At 33.6% G+C, this 20393-nt stretch overlaps 1 protein-coding gene across 1 annotated transcript in view; it reads left to right on the forward strand.

The window, feature by feature from the left end:
* LOC111050857 overlaps positions 1–20393 on the forward strand; it is a 201553-nt gene that overhangs the window by 167377 nt on the left and 13783 nt on the right. The window contains exons 26-30 of the mRNA XM_039440722.1: positions 5547–5724; positions 11695–11785; positions 12936–13181; positions 17500–17689; positions 18654–18822. Coding sequence (XP_039296656.1) covers positions 5547–5724; positions 11695–11785; positions 12936–13181; positions 17500–17689; positions 18654–18822 — 874 coding nt within the window. The remainder of the gene's footprint in view (positions 1–5546; positions 5725–11694; positions 11786–12935; positions 13182–17499; positions 17690–18653; positions 18823–20393) is intronic.

A 20393-nucleotide genomic window follows, 5' to 3' on the forward strand; every position in this document is an offset into this window, starting at 1 on the left:
ATGTTCAAATGTTTAAATGTTTGAATGTTTAAATGTTTTAATGTTTTAATGTTTGAATGTTCAAATGTTTAAATGTTTAAATGTTTAAATGTTTAATGTTTAATGTTTAAATGTTTAAATGTTTAAATGTTTAAATGTTTAAATGTTTAATGTTTAAATGTTTAATGTTAAATGTTTAAATGTTCAAATGTTTAAATGTTTAAATGTTGAATGTTTAAATGTTTAATGTTCAAATGTTCAAATGTTTTAATGTTTAATGTTTAATGTTCAAATGTTTAAATGTTTAATGTTTAAATGTTTAAATGTTTAAATGTTTAATGTTTAAATGTTTAAATGTTTAATGTTTAAATGTTAAATGTTTAAATGTTTAAATGTTTAAATGTTTAAATGTTCAAATGTTTGAATGTTTGAATGTATGAATGTCTTAATATTTCAATGTTTGAATGTTTAAATAATTAAATGTTCATATGTTGCGCATTTACGGCGTAACGCGTTAAAAGATTTTTATGGAATTTGATAGGTATGTTCCTTTTTCAATTGTGCATTGACATATTATATTTGAAAATATTTGAGATGTGTCAATCTTAAGACAATTTTCAAATATCAGGTTTTATTTAGAGAAAAAAAAAAACAAATACTTGTCACTTGCACAGTTACAAGGGTTTATAGTAAATGCAAATTCGTGAGGTCAAGTTCTATAATTACAGGTTATGACACTCATGTTACTTATGGAGCGGCCATTTTATGGGGTCTTTATGGTGATACATTTGAAAATCTAATCTGATTCAATTTGCTTGAAACAAAATTGAGCATTTTCAAAACAATATTCTAGTTCAGATCATATGTGAATTCGTGTTTTCAATTTCTTAATAATGAAATTTCAATAATAAATGCTTCAATTATCCATTCATTTATTATTAAAATCTGTTCTTATTCTCGTAACTCAAGGATTATGATTCAAAAGGCATTGGGACAAGACAGAAATATGCGATGACAATTTCAATAGTTATTTGTGCAACTAGTGCGCAAAGTGACAGTTTGCTGCACCAAAAGAAACGTTTATGCCCGAGCCGTGGGCGAGGGCGGAATGGCTTCTTGAGTGCAGCAGAGGAACTTTGCACACGTATTTCACATTTAATTTTTCCTACAGTTACCATTGAATATGAGAAGTGGTTGATTGAATGATCATGGTTAAAATGATGGCTGAAATCCATCAAATGTTTGTGTGTGTGTGTGTGATGCTGTTATTAATAGCAACTTCAATTCATTAAAAAATTAATAATCCAATTGAAGTTGAAATTTCTCAGCCAAAGTTCTCATTTTTATTCATTCGAGAATCAGAAAAAATACAGATGGAACAAAAACTTCACATTAAAAATATACGCCAACAGCTTGTTGACTGAACCGACAAGCGCGCGACCTAGTGGGAAGAATCGTACCTAAGTTTGTTTCATCCAGCTAAAAATTACTGAAACATGATTCAGAAATTTTGACTTTTGCTCAAATTAACGAGAAAAATGCTCAAAGTAGACTGAAAAATATTAATAAAAATAACATAGACAACAGAGAATATTTATTGTAGTATTGTTATGTTTTTTATTATTTTCATTTATATGATGTCACATTATTTTTTATAGTTAAATAACGATCAGCCTCCTGCTTGGCATCAGTCGGTAGAGCATGGAATATTTTAATAATTATAAAAATCAGGTCGTGGTTTTTTATAGGATACAGTCTCACTTTAGTACGACATGTTCTTGTCATCATACATTAATGGGCTCATCAAGGAGTTTATAAAAATAATACTGATAATTTATTAAAAAATATATATATGGTACTTATCCTATAGTATTGAGGAATAAAAATAAATCGCACACCATAAACAATTTGATACATATATTAACAAATATTGCAAAAAATAAATCAGAGCAAAAAATATATAGAGCGACAAAAAATATATAATATAAGATAAAACAATAATCAAAATCAATAAAATATCACAGGCTAAATACTATTCTTCAAATTTTATAGCACGAAACGTTACCATGTGCTTTTATTTTTATGATCATATGCATTTATTTGCATGTAGCTGCGATATCAGCTTGCTAATACCTGTCGACTTGGATAATTCTATTTTTGACTAAATTCTTAGGTCAGCATGATAAATTGACAACTAGTAATCCAAATATATATATTTTAAATTCTATAGTATCTAATAGATTTCTTTGTAATAAATATATTTTTTATCTCAGGGTGCGAGATTTGGATCGGAATAAATTATAGGAATAAATAGAGCAATTCATCTAGTGAATCAGAGCTACAACAAACTATCGCAAATTATATTGCAGAAATTAATGATCATATGAATATGTATTAACAGCCTAGATTTTATACTTCTTTGATTGATAGATCTTCTGATATGTGGATTGATTCGTTACTTTCTAATAAAATACCTTTAATACTACATTTACTTGCACAAGTATTTTTTACCAAATTCTTAATTTAAAAGAGAACCCTTTCAACGAGCTAGCTTTGATTCTTATGTAATTTCGAAGCACTGAGGGCGCCCTATCACTATTTCAATATTTTTCACTCACGTGTCGGAATTTTCTTATGAGCTGCTGATGTCGATCCAACTCCTGGTGGTCCTGGATTATTGTAGCCGGAGTCGTCTCTTCCAAGGGGTTACAAAATTATTTAAAAATGACCTCTGCTTTATAAGATCATCACAAAGTCTTATAAGAAATTTAGTAATTCAATTTAACATCAAATTATTACAAGATAAAGCAAGGTATTACGCTCTATAATTTTTAGTGACCTCTCATGGTGGCAGTTGGCAGGCGAGTGTGGTTCTCGTTTCTCAATTTTACAATTCTCATTTCTGATTTCCAAATTTGCATAAAAATTTGAATATTCTAGTCCTCTGCCATTCAAGGCTCAAATAAACCGTATTAAAATATTAAATTATTACTTATGTTATATATTTAATAATTTCTTTGCCTTCGGGCCATATCCAAAACGAAGACTATACAACAATTTTTTATAAATTCTATTTATTTGTAGAAATATATACAAATATTTTTGAATCGGCTCACTATTGCCGCCTATCAATTGCCACTATTTGATTGGTGCATGCAAATTATTACAGTATTCATGCACCCAGTAACCTCCTACTTCCTTAATACATTTAATTATTTTTGTTGGGGTTTTTAAATATGCTCTTTACATGTTGAGTAATTTTTTATAGGTTATTATTTGTTTCATACATCACAATAATTAGCCACGTGAGACCTTTAGTTCCTCAAATTGCATACTGTTTTGCCACAATAAATTTCTGCCAATGTGTTTGGTCAGATTCTACGTTGTATGGCTCTGTCGATCGTTAGGTCGCCGATCAGTAAATATATTTCCATTCCTCTTAGGCTGTTGTACAGTTTAGCCAGGTCGTCTGATATTATCTAATCTTTACGTTATCTCTTTGGCGATATTAGCCAATTACTTCACTTAGACCTATGAATATTTCAGCTAGGGATTTTTATTTATCAATCCAAATTAAATATGTTACAATGAATATCGAACGGTAATCATTTAACCTCAAAATTCGAATTTTATAATATATGTATATTTGCTACTTTTCTCATTTCTTGGAGTTGAAATAATAATTATCAATAGAAAAGAACTATTATTTATTATTTAATGATGAGAATTCGTTAATGATGATTATTAGATGAACATTATTCTTGTTTTGGATTTCTAGATTGGGATTTTATTATAAATGTAGGGTAGCCATTGAAATGATTCTTATCTAATTCTAACCACAGTCATTTTTACCAACTTAATTTTTGTTTTCGTGCACTAATACTCCATATAACCCACCAACTATTTTGTGTTGCCATGTTGCAAATCTAGAGTGCAGAAAAATTTTTTCCCGCACTAGAGCGGAAAAGTGAATCTTTGCGTTCTGTAATCAGTGCAGGAATCGTCACTTCCCAAGGTAACTGTAGGAAAAAAGAGTTTCAAGTTCACAATCAATTGAATACCAAAATCAACAATTCAGTTCCTAGTTGGAATCTGAATACTATTATATCCTGTCGGAACAATTTATTTTACAATTCAAAGCCAAGCAATATCACTTGAACAATATTACAAAATAACACATCATGTTGTTCAATCCATAATGATAACAGCTTATAAATTTGAAAATTGGTGAACTAGAACCCCATGAAATGGCGATTTTGCAATGCATCACAGGATTGTGTCATGACCTGTATTTATAGACCTTGGGTGAGGTGGGTGATGGTGGCATCATATCTGAGCGGAATTGGTGCATTTCAAGCTTCAAATCGCATATGTTTTTCAAAATATTGGAGATGTGTCAATCATATGACAATTTTTAAATCAGGTTTAGAGAAAAACAAATACTCGACACTTGTACAATTACAACAGTTTAGTGAAGGCTTGAATTATACTTCATGCAAGTCTTCTTCAGACTTGCATTGCAGAGAAATGGAGGGAGATCAGCCAATTGCAGTGATGGATTGAGTCATAGGTGGAAGCATAGTTGTCAAATTGTTGAATAGAGTCATTCAAGACTGTGATTGCAGAGAAAAGACTTCCTAAGTTCAACATGAGCGCTTGAATACTCAATGGAAATAAGAGAACAATAGCCGGCAAAATAGCAGCCCTTGTTTCCCTACCACTGTATGCCTTATCTGCTGTGCATGTCCATCCCAAGTCGGGAGTTAATTTGAATTAAGTATAGTGCTCATAAAATGTATGAAATGCTCATGTCCATTCCAAAATATTCAGTTAGAATAAAATGTATTACCGAATTTGAAAAATATTGAAAATAAATATTTTCAATGAGAAGTCAGGTTATGCTGACATTTGAATGTAAACAAACACGAAGCAGACAAACTATTTGAACTTTTTTTACTGCTTGAAATTAACCAATTTCTCTCATAGATGGAGCCACCATCACCTGCCTCTCCAAATTTGCGTTTACTATAGTGTTCAATAAACTAATGTTTGAATACAGATGTATGCAGGCAGACGTACAAAAAATAGAAAGTCTGCATGGAGACGTGGACAGATGCAGACAGATTGATTGATTGTTTCAATTCCGTGATATACTCAGACGGAGTCTGAGTATGTTAGGATACTCTTAGGAGAAACTTAGGAGAGGATTTCCACCCCTATCAAGCCAGTTACAAAAACATTGATTCTTGTTCATACAATATTTTGCCATCCTTATAAATTCTGTTTTGAACGGAAATAGACAAACATCATCTGTTTGAAATCATCTCTTTAATCCAATAGAATTCATAAGGACTGCAAGAAATTGTATGAACAAAAATTGATGTGTGTGTAGCTAGCCTTCAGCCCTGCACACACACATCTCTTTCTGTATGTATGCTATTTTGCCATCATTATAAATTCTATTTGATCGAACAGATCATTTCAAAGAGATTATGTTGATCACATTCCATTCAATCCGTGAAATTTCCATTCTTCTCAGAATATTTTCCATTCAATCTTGTTTGCAGGAAGATGACTTTACCAGAGTTGTGAATAAAATGCTTGTGAAAGACACCGCTCGTGTATATTATCCAGATGGAGTTGAAGTACAAAGATTAATTCTCCTCAATGGTGAAACTTATATACAAATAAAGCATGTAAGATTCTTCAAAAGTGAACAGGGAAAAATTCATGCAATTAAGTTCAGTGAGTTGAAAATTATTGTCAATCAATCTAGTTAATGTTGTTCTCCATGACAAGACACTTCAAAATGATTGTGTTATATTCTAGACGCTGTGTTTCTAAGTGAATATTTGAGAGAAGAACACTTACTCTTGACTCAGATTGAGGGATGCAATCTACTCCTAAGAAGGAGCTTGATCAGATTCACACCAGGAGAGCTTGTCAAGGGTTGGACTGTATAGCCAAAATGTATGTGGAGATACAGTTTGATTTGAAATTGATTCATTCATCATTCCAATTGGATTTGGCCACACATTCCATAGTTTATTTGTCAAAACATTATATAAATAATCTCCACCAAAATTTAAAACTCCCAGCAAAAAAAGTAGGATTGTTTGGACTTGAATCACTCATTCATTAACCCAGTGTGCTCCTAATTAAGCATCTACTCCAGGAATGCACACGGAGAAAGCTCAACCCACGAACCTGTAACCCACGTAAGTTCCACTACTGGCCTTTTTGTAGGCCCTTCCACTGGTGGAGGGGTCGCCAAATCCCCTCAAGGGCGCCTGGCGCCTCATCACCCTTGACTCAGCTGCTTGACCCACATTTATGTGCCTGGAGTTTCACCCATCACTAGACTCTTTGGTTTCCTCTATTTCTTCCTCTGAAACTCTGCAGGGTCGAAAGCTTCATCTATCTCGAGAAGTTTTGCCTGAATGGCCACCTCTCTTTGAGCAGTGGTGAGGTTTGGTCTCTCCACCCACAAACTCGTGACCTATGTGAGTTCCACTAGTACAGAACTATTCATGATCAATGAGCTGCCAAAGGAGATTGAAGGAAAGTTTTCGATATAAGCATTTTTGATACACCAACCCAAACAGCCATCAGACGTTTTCACACCAATATCTCACCTACATAACAGTACAGACAGGGTTTACTCTGATGGGTAGTAGAAGAGGCAGCTGTGGTTTATAACTCATAATGGTGACCATTACTGATCAGTATTCAAATGGTGTTTGGCCTTGATGATCTACTCTCTCATCACAAGCCACATACTTCTATAACTGAAGTTCAATCATAATTTATCATCCATATAATATAAATTACAAGCTTATCAGTAAAAAGTTGGGAGCCAATCTTCACAAAAAAGTGAATCAAAACACTTATATAATTGATTGACAAAACACAGTGCTTGGGAGAATGAGACATTGATGACATTGATACCAGTATTTACCAGTATATACCATCTTACCGACATCAATACCAGTATATACCATCTTACCGACATCAATACCAGTATATACCATCTTACCGACATCAATACCAGTATATACCATCTTACCGACATCGATACCAGTATATACCATCTTACCGACATCAATACCACTATATACCATCTTACCGACATCAATACCAGTATATACCATCTTACCGACATCAATACCAGTATATTCAATTCAATTCAATTCGTTTATTTCCACTTGGCATACAATACATGTACATATTTATATTTGATATTCAACAAAATAAGAATCACAATTTTACATAAACAGTAGAAAGAACATATTGATTGAGTGGAATTCCCCCAGTAAGACTATGCGTCTGAGATTGGGGGACAGTTCCTGCAAGCAGTATTATTCACTAAGTAGTTATAATTATGGTATTATATTTACTATAAATTACAATATGTGTAATTAAAATTACACAACTAAGATTCAGATAACAGTAGGTGAATTATAAGTGACAACATAATATAGTGTTGGGTGTAGCTTGATATCTAGAGTGGGAGAGCAAGAGGACCCAAAAACCGGAGGTAATTCATTGTTTTATAAGCCTCTATTATGTTTTGAAACTCTAAATACTTGAACGTAAGGTATGAGTGTATAAATGAATTTAGCATTTCGAAATATTAATGTATAAAGTTATTCCCCAATGCATTTACTCTTGCTAGGTGTAAGGTGAGTGAATTAGCCTCTCAGCTCCAATCCAGCCTATGCTGAAGAGCCATTTCATCAACGAGCTTTTAAAAATCACATTGCTGCTGCTCTCGGCCTCCCTCACAATATCTGGAACATTCCTGTATAAAATCTGAGCTAAATAGTATGGTGATTTGAGTTCAGTTCCGTGTATCAATCTAGGTATATAATATCCATGGTTGTTCCTATGTTGTGTTTGATAATTATGTTCGATATTGATGAATAGATCTGCTTTATGTTTCCTAATATAACTGAGTAATGTTTTGATGTATAGTTGTCTGATGTTGAGCACAGGGGAGTCCGAGAACAGCAGCGCTGTGGGGTATCTTGATCCCTTTTTCAAAATTGTTTTTAAAATTGTTCTCTGGGTGACAGCAAGAGGTTCAAGACCTGCAGATGACACTACCCCCAAACAATAATGCCATACTCCAATACTGACTGTGCATAGGCATGATAGATCCTCCTGCACAGTCTGATATTCAGCACATGGCTCAATTGGGAAAACCCATACAACAATCTTCTCAGTCTCTGTTTTAAACACTGAATATGAGGAACCCAACTCAGACGATAATCAAACATGACCCCAAGATACTTATACTGGTCCACTCTATTAATAGATCCACAAGTGCAGGTTGATGATCCTATATTTCTACAGGAGTGCATCTTGATTTGCCTTGAGCCTGGGTCTGGTTGATTCCTGGTCACAATGGGTATATATTTGGTTTTGCTCAAGTTAACTGATAGACTATTGTGGTCAAACCAATTTTTGATTTTTGATAGGTCAGAACAGGCATTCTCATAGGCTTCTTCCCACTCTCTACCCGCTGAAATAACAATTGTATCATCAGCAAATAGGAGTACTTTGCTTCTTGTGTTCAGTTGGGAAATGTTGTTAATATAAATCAGGAACAATATTGGTCCCAGGGTGCTGCCCTGAATGACACCGTATTCAACACTATCCCTCTCACTAAATTCTCCTTCAATATACCATCTTACTGACATCAATACCAGTATATACCATCTTACCGACATCAATACCAGTATATACCATCTTACCGACATCAATATCAGTATATACCATCTTACCGACATCAATACCAGTATATACCATCTTACCGACATCAATCTCCTACTCCTCCAATGAAGAAATAACATAACATCTTCTCCAATTGTGACTGGTCTTCAAAAAGATGATAAAAAGATAATTTGGAATGAAATTTAGAATTTGGAAACAGGCCAACACATCTTGAAAATACCTGAGTCTGTATTTAATTCATGCAGGTGAACAGGCTATTGTCAAGAAAACTCCAATTAATCTTGCCATGCCTGATTTATTAGATTTCTACTATAAACTAACACTACACTTTGAACAAACAACTCCAAACAACTACAAACAACTCCAATAAACATTGGCAACTAAAATCAGAAAAAGGAAACAACTATTTCATGTTACCTTGTTGACATTCTTCATGTGATTTGGGGGCGCAGTACTATTCCTCGTTCAAATAGCAATCAGTCATAGAATAACAAATTATTGTAATGCAAAAACTTAAGAAAGAAGAGCCTGTTGAACCCAATTTTTGTCAATAATAACCCATTTCATAAATTTCGAATCCCAACTTTTGATTGACATTCTTGAATGAACATTTTGTTTCACTACACTGCACTTTTGTTGGTCTGTACGTTGCTTTATCGTCGAGGTTACAGTACCTTGTTTTTGGCAGTGAACTTTTATCGGTTGAATTTGACTTGATGGCGGAATCTTACGTCCCTAGATCTGTCATCCGAATGGATTTCTTGTTACATAAAGTTGCAGAACCAAATGGGTGGTACATGAAGTTGGTTTGGGGTTACACATGAACCGCTTAGCGGTTATTTGAAGGAAAAATTATTCGTACATGATGCTTTAATGAAAATAGAACTGCACAATTAATTTTTCCAGGACACGACACTACTAGAAAATTTTAACCTTAATGAAAATAAAACTATCTCCTATATCAACTAATAATATAAACTTGCCCAAAAAGGGCGAAACATAATGACTACATCTTTACTCTTGTAGTGCTCCTAGCAAAGTGTCATCTGAAATGTAATCTGGTCACTCAGCTGGGGAATCGCCCTACTACTGTATTAAGAAACAGGTCTCCTATTGGGCGAATGGAATTTTATCTGGTCAATTGTCGCGTGGCTTCTAGGGCATTAGGACCAAAATAATAGTAGCTGCAAATTCATTAGTTTGCTATAATTGTAATATCTTGCTTTTTTACTCCTTATCGCACTCCATGTTGCGACAGGGAACCTATGTTTGAGAGATGATCCCATAATCTACATTTCTCGACGACTCGGAGCCACAAAATTTGGATATTTATCCTAGGAAACTCGAAGTCATAGCCGTTCATCATAGAGAGAGAACTCACAATGATGGCTCCTGACTATTGCATATTAAATTTACTATTATAACTTGGGAAAAGACCTGAATTGGAAACAGTGCTCGGCACACCATCTAATCAAATTATCAATGCTATTCAATTCCCCAAATGCTTCACAACCACAGAAGAAAGCTCTGAAGCAATTCCACTGAGGTGATTTCCAATTGCTTACCATCAATCTGTGAATCATTCGTAACTTGTCAATTGGTGGCAATTTTGTTCAAAACACAAACAAAGTAGTCACACATTCACAGGCAGACTAAAACTATGCAACCTTCCCCTTCATACTCCCCTCCACCCCCCCAAAAGGTTAATTGGTCACTGAAGAAAGCAGGTAGGGTGCTGCAAATGATGCAGAGTTGTTAGTGAGGTCCACGTTACTCCAGTGGAGAAAGATGGAAAACAGCATTGACGATTCTCTGCCTTGCCACTGTCATTCATGGAATATATCTTATAGATATATATTTCATGTAATATCAACTGTTAATCCATGTTATCGATTATTATTTTTATTCGTGAATAATATAAATTTCTCAATGATCAAATATAAAATTTCCATGATTGAAATTGTAAATATTGTTAAATAATTATAGCTTACTATAACAAGATCCCTATTTATCAAATTGGTTTACACTACAGTAACTATATAATCGTATTATAGTTATGGTGATATAATGGAGTAGTATACACATGTTTGTTTCACAGCACTGGCGGTCTATATCTCCTTCTTCTTCCAGGTGGATCCCAATTTAGTATCCTATTGGGCCACCTCTCCTCTCATCCTCAATGCATGTTCCAACCATAAAAGTCAATTTATTTCAATCTGCCTTGCCTACAGTAGTGTCCAGTTTCCCGATTCTGTTCATTATCACCATATTTCTCACTTCGGAACTCAACAACTTTGGCACAAGAGATTCATTATTCCTACAGCATTTATTCTCTGAGTGTCTCTTTTTGTTCATTCTCAAATTCCAGAGTCATAGAACAATATTCTCAGTATCATAAAATAATGATAAATAATTTTTGTAGGGTTCTCAATTATACTTCTACATTCTCAAAGAACGATCCGACAAGGTTGCAGATCTGGAGGAGAATAGCACCATCTGCTTTGCCAGATGATAAACAAGAATGGCATAATCAATGTTGGTCAAATACTGCCATCATAACATGGACCTAACTGGAGAATAGTTGACTGAAAGCATAGATAAAGAGATTTTATATTTTTCCTTTGCTGAAAGACTGCATTCTGGTTGGCCCTTTGCAGAATACTGAGTTGAGATGATTTTGAACAAATTGCTGCATGGGGTGCCACCCCACACATATCAGAGAGTCTCATTCTAAGCTATGTCCACTTGCTCCCCGCCATCAACAAAACTGAAATTATTTTATACCATATATTTGTACCATTTTTGTACCACCAAGAAAAAATTTTGTACCACCACCCAAACCGAGATAATAGCAAATTGGCCCATGCCCAACTCTTTGGACAAGATTGTAGCATAAAGTAAAAATATCATCAACTATTAGAAAAGTGTTCTTTTCATTCAATTTTCATATTTTCTAAGAGAGAATGAAATTTTTTCCAGTTGGAAGGCTGCATCTAGAAATACCAAGTCTACCAGGGCTAGAGAAGATGCTTAGCTCTCCACCTTTCAACATTCAAGTGATTGGAAAACAGTAAGAGAGTTTTCAATTTCTCTTTCATATCCTTATTTTTCTGGATTATTTTTTCTCAGTGTTCTGTGATCTGGTGGATTCAGAGCTTGTGTAGCAGTCTAGATGTCCCCAATGTTCATATCCCCAATATGAACAGAGATATGTAGGTGAGTCACTCTCATGTTATTGGATGGGCAAGTTCTATTGTTGGAGCTAGCTAAGATAACAGTTGTGAGACTTATTGAATGCTTGGAGATTATCTATACAGAGTTGTTAAAACGTCATAATATTTCTTATACAAGGATAATTTAACAATAGGATCCATCTGGGATCCAATTTGAATTGAGAAAAACTCCTATTCCATCACTTCAAAATCTTGGTCTGCCATCTTAGAGCTGCCATTTTGAATTCCACTCCATTTCTCTAATACTGTGAAGTAAATTATTATTACTTGAATTAATAATATTAATAATAAAAATGAATACTTTTTGTAACACCATAATGCTTTACTGACCGAACAACGCAAAAGCTGAACCACTACAGTACTACACTACTGAATGAAATTTCGTAGAGTCAACTATATTTACTTCAACTAGATATTCTACTTATGATAGGGAAAGAGAAGAGAAGAGAAGAGAAGAGGATTAAATGGACAGAGATTGAATTGTAAGTGCTTGTTTATTTCTGATTTCTTAAGTCTTTTCAAAGTTCTGAGTGACATCAGCACTATTGCAAAAATTGCACCATCTAGACTGGTAATAAGTGGTGCTGTGTAAACAGAAACAAGTGTAGAGACTTAACAACCATTCTGCGAATAATGTGAACTGACAATGCGAATTCTATTCAGCCAGTTCAGAGTACACTATATACAGTAAGAATATGCAACTGTAGGCTGTGCCTGTAGAATAAATTAGTGAAAGACTCAGAACAATGGATTAGTTATAAAAACTCATATTCATCACCATGAATAGATTCTATATTGTATTGTTTTTAGTAAATAAGATTCACAATTTCAGGTTTTCTAATCCCAAAAATCCCGGGATTGATGCTGGAATATCCCGGGATTGATGCTGGAATATCCCGGGATTGTTAGGTATCAAAATGAACTGGGATCCCGGGATTGACATCCCTAATCATGTACAACTTATTTATGATCACCACACTTTTTCAGAGACGAAGAGAAAGAACCCTCTCCATACCGACCAAGATACATTTTTACATGGGACAGTATGAGGTATGCTGCATTCAAGGATTTGGGAAAAAGATCAGATGGAATCAATCAGTCTCCTCCCATAAGATTTAGCAGTCATATGGACTCTTTGCAGACAAAATTTTTGAATGCAAGATCGAGCAGAATATTCCAGCTGGGACGATTCTGGAATGAAAAGTTAAACTCAGAAGGAACTGTTACTATGAAGTGAGTTATTCATCAATACTGATAATGGTATAAATTATTCATATTTCACAAATGATTAAAGGGAGAATCTCCAATCTTTCACTACTCATTTCTATAGCTGGTTACATGTGTGGTCTTTCAAGTCTATGCCTGGTTTAGTGTAGAAGTTGAAGAAAGCCAACCGCGCATGTCTGACGATTATATCTCCAATAATACTAGTAGTTCTGTGAACAGTAGACCTCACGCAGGTACCTCATCCAAAACTATCTGATGTCACCTGTTCTGGTTGAATCACAATCCACTGTTCAATCATAAGTTACTCTTAAAAACTGTTATTTGTTTTCTCCAAGACCGAAAACTCAATCATGTTAATGAACTCAGTTCACGTTTGATTTTATATCCCATATGATGATTTATCCAGTTTCGTGATAATCTTTCCATCTGATAAAAATAGCATATTTATCATCTATATTAAGAAAAAATGTCAATTGAGAATATCATGATTTCTTCTGCATTATCCAGATCAGTTAATAATTTTCAATTTTATTTTCAATCCCCTATTAAATTTGTTTTTCAAATGTGGGAATATTGATACTGATGGGCACGCATCATAAAAATATTGAAACCCCTCTGTATAGAAATAGACATGGCCAGACATCTGTATGATGCATGCAATGAATAATCCACTTGTCAGCTGATTGATTATAAATAATTCTATAGTCTGATTGATCCTATCTTCAAAGTATATGATATATAAATAGTGATATCAGAGTATGGAGATATTCCTTTTCTTTCCATATCATCCTTAAAATACAAAATTTCAGAAAACTTTGTGCATACAACGCCTCGCAGTTGAAAAAGGAATATTCCTGCTAAATCTCATCGAATTCGATCAACGCGTTTGGCCGTAACCGCATTACATACAGACAGCCTAATCAAATCAAGTTGAATTGTTTGATTGTTTAAATGTTTAAATGTTTAAATGTTTAAATGTTTAAATGTTTAAATGTTTAAATGTTTAAATGTTTAAATGTTTAAATGTTTAAATGTTTAAATGTTTAAATGTTTAAATGTTGAAATGTTTAAATGTTTAAATGTTTAAATGTTTAAATGTTTAAATGTTTAAATGTTTAAATGTTTAAATGTTTAATGTTAAATGTTTAAATGTTTAAATGTTTAAATGTTTAATGTTTTAATGTTTTAATGTTTAAATTTTAAATGTTTAAATGTTTAAATGTTTAATGTTTAAATGTTTAAATGTTTAATGTTTAAATGTTTAAATGTTTAAATGTTTAAATGTTTAAATGTTAAATGTTTAAATGTTTAATGTTTAAATGTTTAAATGTTTAAATGTTTAAATGTTTAAATGTTTAAATGTTTAAATGTTAAATGTTTAAATGTTTTAAATGTTTAAATGTTTAAATGTTTAAATGTTTAAATGTTTAAATGTTTAATGTTTAAATGTTTAAATGTTTAAATGTTTAATGTTTAATGTTTAAATGTTTAAATGTTTAAATGTTTAAATGTTTAAATGTTTAAATGTTTAAATGTTTAAATGTTTAAATGTTTAAATGTTAAATGTTTAAATGTTTAAATGTTTAAATGTTTAAATGTTTAAATGTTTAAATGTTTAAATGTTTAAATGTTTAAATGTTTAAATGTTTAAATGTTTAATGTTTAAATGTTTAAATGTTTAAATGTTAAATGTTTAAATGTTTAAATGTTTAAATGTTTAAATGTTTAAATGACAGCGCAGCTCTCGCACTACACACTCCGCCATTGTTGACATTCAGGCGTCAGTCGGCATTGAGCTATAGCCAAGTAAACATGTTCACCATTATCGATGCTCCCGCCAAGTGTGAATTGCGAAGTGTGATTCGTTTTCTACAGGCTGAAGGCCATAGTCCTGCAGAAATCCATCGGAGAAGGAGTCGTGTGTACGGTGAGAACTTCATGAGTGATGGTGTTGAGCGGGTATGGTGTCGAAAGTTTAAAAATGGCTGTAAGGTATGTGCATGATGAAGGGGGCCAAGGATGCAAATCTGTTGTTTCAGATGACCCGATTCAACAAGTTGACAGAATGATTAAAGAGAACCGCAGATTCACCATTACTGCTTTGTCTATGGAATTTACAGAAGTTTCAAGGTCTGTTTTGTACTGTATTGTTACTGAACGGTTCGGCTACAAAAAGCTTTGTGCACGTTGGGTCCCAAAAATGTTGACAGATGGCCACAAAACTCGATGAATGGCATCATCTTTGGAGTTCCTTGAACGTTATCATGATGAAGGGGATAAGTTTTTGACATCAATCGTGACTGGGGATGAAACGTGGATTCAATACAACACACCGGAAACAAAACGACAATCGCAACAATGGATGCATTCAAATTCACCAAACAAACCGAAGAAATTCAAGCAAACCTTCAACAACAGAAAGACCATGGCCACTGTGTTTTGGGACCAACAAGGTGTGTTGCTTGTGGAGTTCATGGAGCCCGGAACCACGATCACTGCAGCTTTTTATTGTGAAACTTCACGACGTTTGCATAGAGCCATTCAGAATAAAAGAAGAGGAAAGCTGACCTCTGGAGTTGTTCTGATTCATGACAATGCCCGTCTACACACTGCTGGAGTAACTCAACGGCTTCTCGAACAATTTGGATGGGACATTTTTGATCATCCACCATACAGTCCTGACTTAGCACCCAGTGACTTTCATCTTTTTCCTGAACTGAAGACGTGGCCTGGTGTCAAGCGCTTTTAAACCAATGAGGACCTTCAAATGAACGTCAAGGACTACTTAAATTCAATGGCGGCTACTTTCTTTGGAGAGGGTATTGAGAAGCTTGTCCACAGATATGACAAATGTCTCAATCTCTCCGGTGATTATGTCGAAAAGTAACCATAAGTGTACCAATCTTTTGGTAATAAAATTATTGTTATATATGAACTTGTCTTTTATTTATAGTCTATCGGAGGTTGAAAAAAAACGGCCCTCGTATAATATAAAAGGAAAAAGGAGCCTCCTTCATACGCCAATATTAGAGTAGAAATCAGACTAGAAAATTATTCATCATAAATCAGCTAACAAGTGATTGCACAGATGTGTGGAGAGCCAGTCTATTGCTGTATTTCCATAAGGTCTATAGTTTCAATCAGGTACTTGTGGATGAGAATACTGCGTGAGGTCTACTGTTCACAGAACTAATAGCGTAATCATAGATTAAAATTGGACGTAAATAGTGCATATCCATGGTCCTAAATAGCTGGCAACAATACAGCTGGTAAACTTATGCCCAAACAAATGTAATAAAGAATAAGTTACATCCTAATTTTGTAAACATCACTACACTGAGGAAATTTCTATCATCACATTATAATATTATGTCAGTCAGCATTTGACTGTCAAAGTGGTAGGATGTAAATTGAGGAATTCAGCATTGTAGAAGTGATCGAGTAGTGGTAGCATAGCATTAGTGGAAATGGTTGAATCAGTAGATTTTGCTAGGATAAACTCGTGCAGAGGAATATTGGTATCAAGATAAAAAATCTGGTGTAGCGCACTCACACAACTTTCCTTGTCGTTATGAAAATTGATCAACTGACGCTAATGTTCACGCGCATCTCAAGTCTACTATTCAAAGATCTAAGCCAGCTGGTGACAGGACAATAACGCTGCAGAAACACGAAGTATGCTATCTCTTCATAGTGAATGATTTAATAGAATAAACAGTTGCCAACAGTTTGCAATTTAATAATCTTATTTTCTCGAACTACATTTATGTTATGAGAGAAGTTAATAAAAGAAAAACAAATTGTAATAATGTTTTCAATTTCATCAAAAAAATCGAATCCCCTTTTCTCCTTCAACCCTAAAACTTTTCCAGCTCTACTGGAATATAAGTGATAATATTCTACAAACAATTCTGTGGTTGAATTGGAAATTCGAGAAAGTTGCAATTCACACAGTTTGGCAGTGCTGTAATTCATTTGGATGGAGGGCCAATTCTCAACTTATGCTTCACAAACTATAGTTTTTGAAGTTTTGTATTGTGAATTTGATTCAATGAGATCATGAAATTTTAAATTTCAATCTCTTCAAATTCGTTTATCTCATTAGTTTTCATCATTTCAAACATCAGTTTAATATTGATTTGAATATACTATTCCTCAGTTTTCTATACTTTAACTTTCATTTATTTATGTTTTGTACTATTTCATTTTTTTTACATTTTTTTGAATCTATATTTTTGTTGATCAATCCATTCATTTCATAGTGACTGGAATCATCATAGTTACAGGTTGAAAACATAAATACTCAGCTTCAGTTCATTTTCAGGTGCTTTGTATACTTAACTGCAAATTTGAGAGCTATGAAATACACAATCTCCCCAGAAGATGCCAAAATAAAGTATAATCCAAGAGTTGCAGAGTACATAGACCAGACGCTCTACACATTCACTCAAGATGAGTTTGATGAGATATTCACAATCACAGGAGTGCGCACTTGGTATTGCACTGACAAAACTGTGAGTTATATCATAGAGAAACAATACCATAAGTAGATATCCCATGGTATAGGGAATTCATGTTGCAACTTTTACTGTTATCTCAAGCCTATCACTGTCGATTTTTGTCAATTTTTACTGTTTTGTTGGAGTGATAGTGTATGAATGGCACAATTTGAGAGACTACCAGCGTCACACAGCTGCATAGGAAAGAACTATGTGAACTATCGGCTTGTGATAACAGTAAAACTTGCGACATAAACGCCCTATACCATGGGATATCTACTATGCTATCGTTTCTCTATGGTTATATTTACTCTTTTATCAGAATGGTAGGTTATGCAATAGTTTTATAGAGAATTTCTTTGAAGAAGAATTTACATGTAAGTTGACACAAGCGAGTGAAGCAAGCCAAACTGTCCAAGCTGTCCTGTCCTAGACAACACAAGTGCTCCAAAAACCATTGCATACACTATATTATTATTTTAATCTATTACTAATAACATAAATATATCAAATTGCATCCAGTTCTAATACCTGCAAAATTTCTAGCCTCTTATTTTTATTTTTAGCCTTTGCACAGCCTTAATGACTCAATTCAATTCATTTTCACATGGAATTACAAATGTGTACAATAATATAATCCAGTTACAATAAAATGATGAATATGAAGATGAATTACTTTACTATTTCGTTTTGAAATAATAACAACATTGAAAAGTGGTATTTCCTAAGAAGACTATACGTCTGTGAATAGCGGAGAGTTCCTAGAAGCAAGCTAATAACAAAAAAATGACCAGAGAGTAGAATAGATATAAGCAGGGTAAATATAATAAGTAGATAGTTTATTTTCAGCCTTTGCACAGCCTTGAAGCCAGTAGATGTATTTTATAGCATCTGCACTTTTCCAGTTCTAATTCGTTAACTGATTCATACATTGCAGGCAACTATTTCACTTTTTGATTTGCATTGTGAATTGTTCCAGGATGAATTCCTGAAAGTGCAGACATTTTATAACACCACCACGATTCCGTTTGCTGTGAGATACACTGATGGTGTAGAGGTCAAGCTTGAAAATGAGAACCTCAAAATAACAGAAACTGTCTACATCAACATGATGAATTCTAGAGTTTACAATCGTCAACAGAATAGACGTGAGTGGATAGTTCTCACATAATTTTCAAAGAATCAGTATTGTTGTATCATTGTATCAATTATCATTGTCCCAGAGACAATCTGAGTGATCCATTATAAATATCATGAATACTATCGTCTATTCTGACACATTATTTTAAAGTGTTGCCAAGAAAGTCTGTTAAGCTGCAAACCACACACTTATTCCACCTTTCCTAGTAAGAGTGACCACCTGCTATGCGCGTATTCCATGGAGTACGGGTGTTAACTACTATTCAAGAGAAATGACAAGTTGGTAGGAAAGTATCACAGAGGTGCTGAGCCTGCATTAGTGTGGAACCACCCCAGATATGGACACTATTGCAGTTCCGGTGGGAAATAATTTCATACTCAACCTGGCATGGCACTGTCTGATGATTGTGCCAAATGAACAATGTATTTTCAAATTCCTGCAAAACTGTAAATTCCAAGCTTTTGTATAGTTTTCATTGACTCATATTGAAAGTGCAGCCCATGTGCCAGCCCTGCATAGTCTAATAGTCCAATTCAGCTAGTGCATTGATTGATTGAATACTTTATTTATGTAGATTACAATATTCATTATATACTGGCTTATACACATATATACAATAGCTTACAATACAGCAAAATTATAGATGAATTTACAAAATATAAACTAAGAAAATAATTATTGAGCTGTATATCATGTGAAAAAAAGCAATTTGTAATAGTTATAGATAAAATAGATAATATTGTTATGCATCTACATAAATTGGTGGAGCTTTGGACATATCAATGTCCATTCTTCGGAAAGAATACTCGAAGTGTCCTTCCCACTAACTCTCTACCAAAATGAGAAAAGTGCATATGGCATAGAAGGAATAATAATGATCTATGATTTATAAAATCATATAGTTTGTGTATGGTTGTAGTTTAGTTGTATAGTTTGTATAGTTTAGTGTAGTTAAGAACAGTTCAGTAGAGCATAGTTTAGTGAAGCTCAGTATATTCAAGCTTCTTCCAGTAAAGTTTATCATAGTTTACCATAGTTCAGTATAGTCCAGTATAGTTACATATTATAGTTCAGTATTTTTTCTTGTATAATCTTGTGTTATTGACCGAGCGAAGTGAGGTCTATGCGTGAAGATGAGGTCTACGATTTTGCACTTCTCTTTATGTTTGAATATCTGTATGTTGCGCATTCACAGCGAAACGCAGCAATAGATTTCCATTAAATTTGACAGGTATGCTCCTTTTTGAATTGTGCGTCGACGTATATACAAGGTTTTTGGAAATTTTGAATTTCATTGATAATAAAAAAGGGAAAGGAGCCTCCTTCATACGCCAATATTGGAGTAAAAATCAGACTATAGAATTATTATTCATCATAAATCAGCTGTCGAGTGGATTATAAATTGAATGTCATGACGCATGTAATTCAATATCTCAATGTAACTTGGTAAAAAATCAGCTGCTGTTTGGACTATTAATTGCATGCTTCATTGAATGCAAGTTTTATGCACTATTAGATGAACTATATTGATCGCATGCAATTAATAACAAGAATAACATAGTATTGTCTCTTGACAAT

Source organism: Nilaparvata lugens, chromosome 14 (assembly GCF_014356525.2).
Source record: "Nilaparvata lugens isolate BPH chromosome 14, ASM1435652v1, whole genome shotgun sequence".
Lineage (NCBI taxonomy): Eukaryota > Metazoa > Arthropoda > Insecta > Hemiptera > Delphacidae > Nilaparvata > Nilaparvata lugens.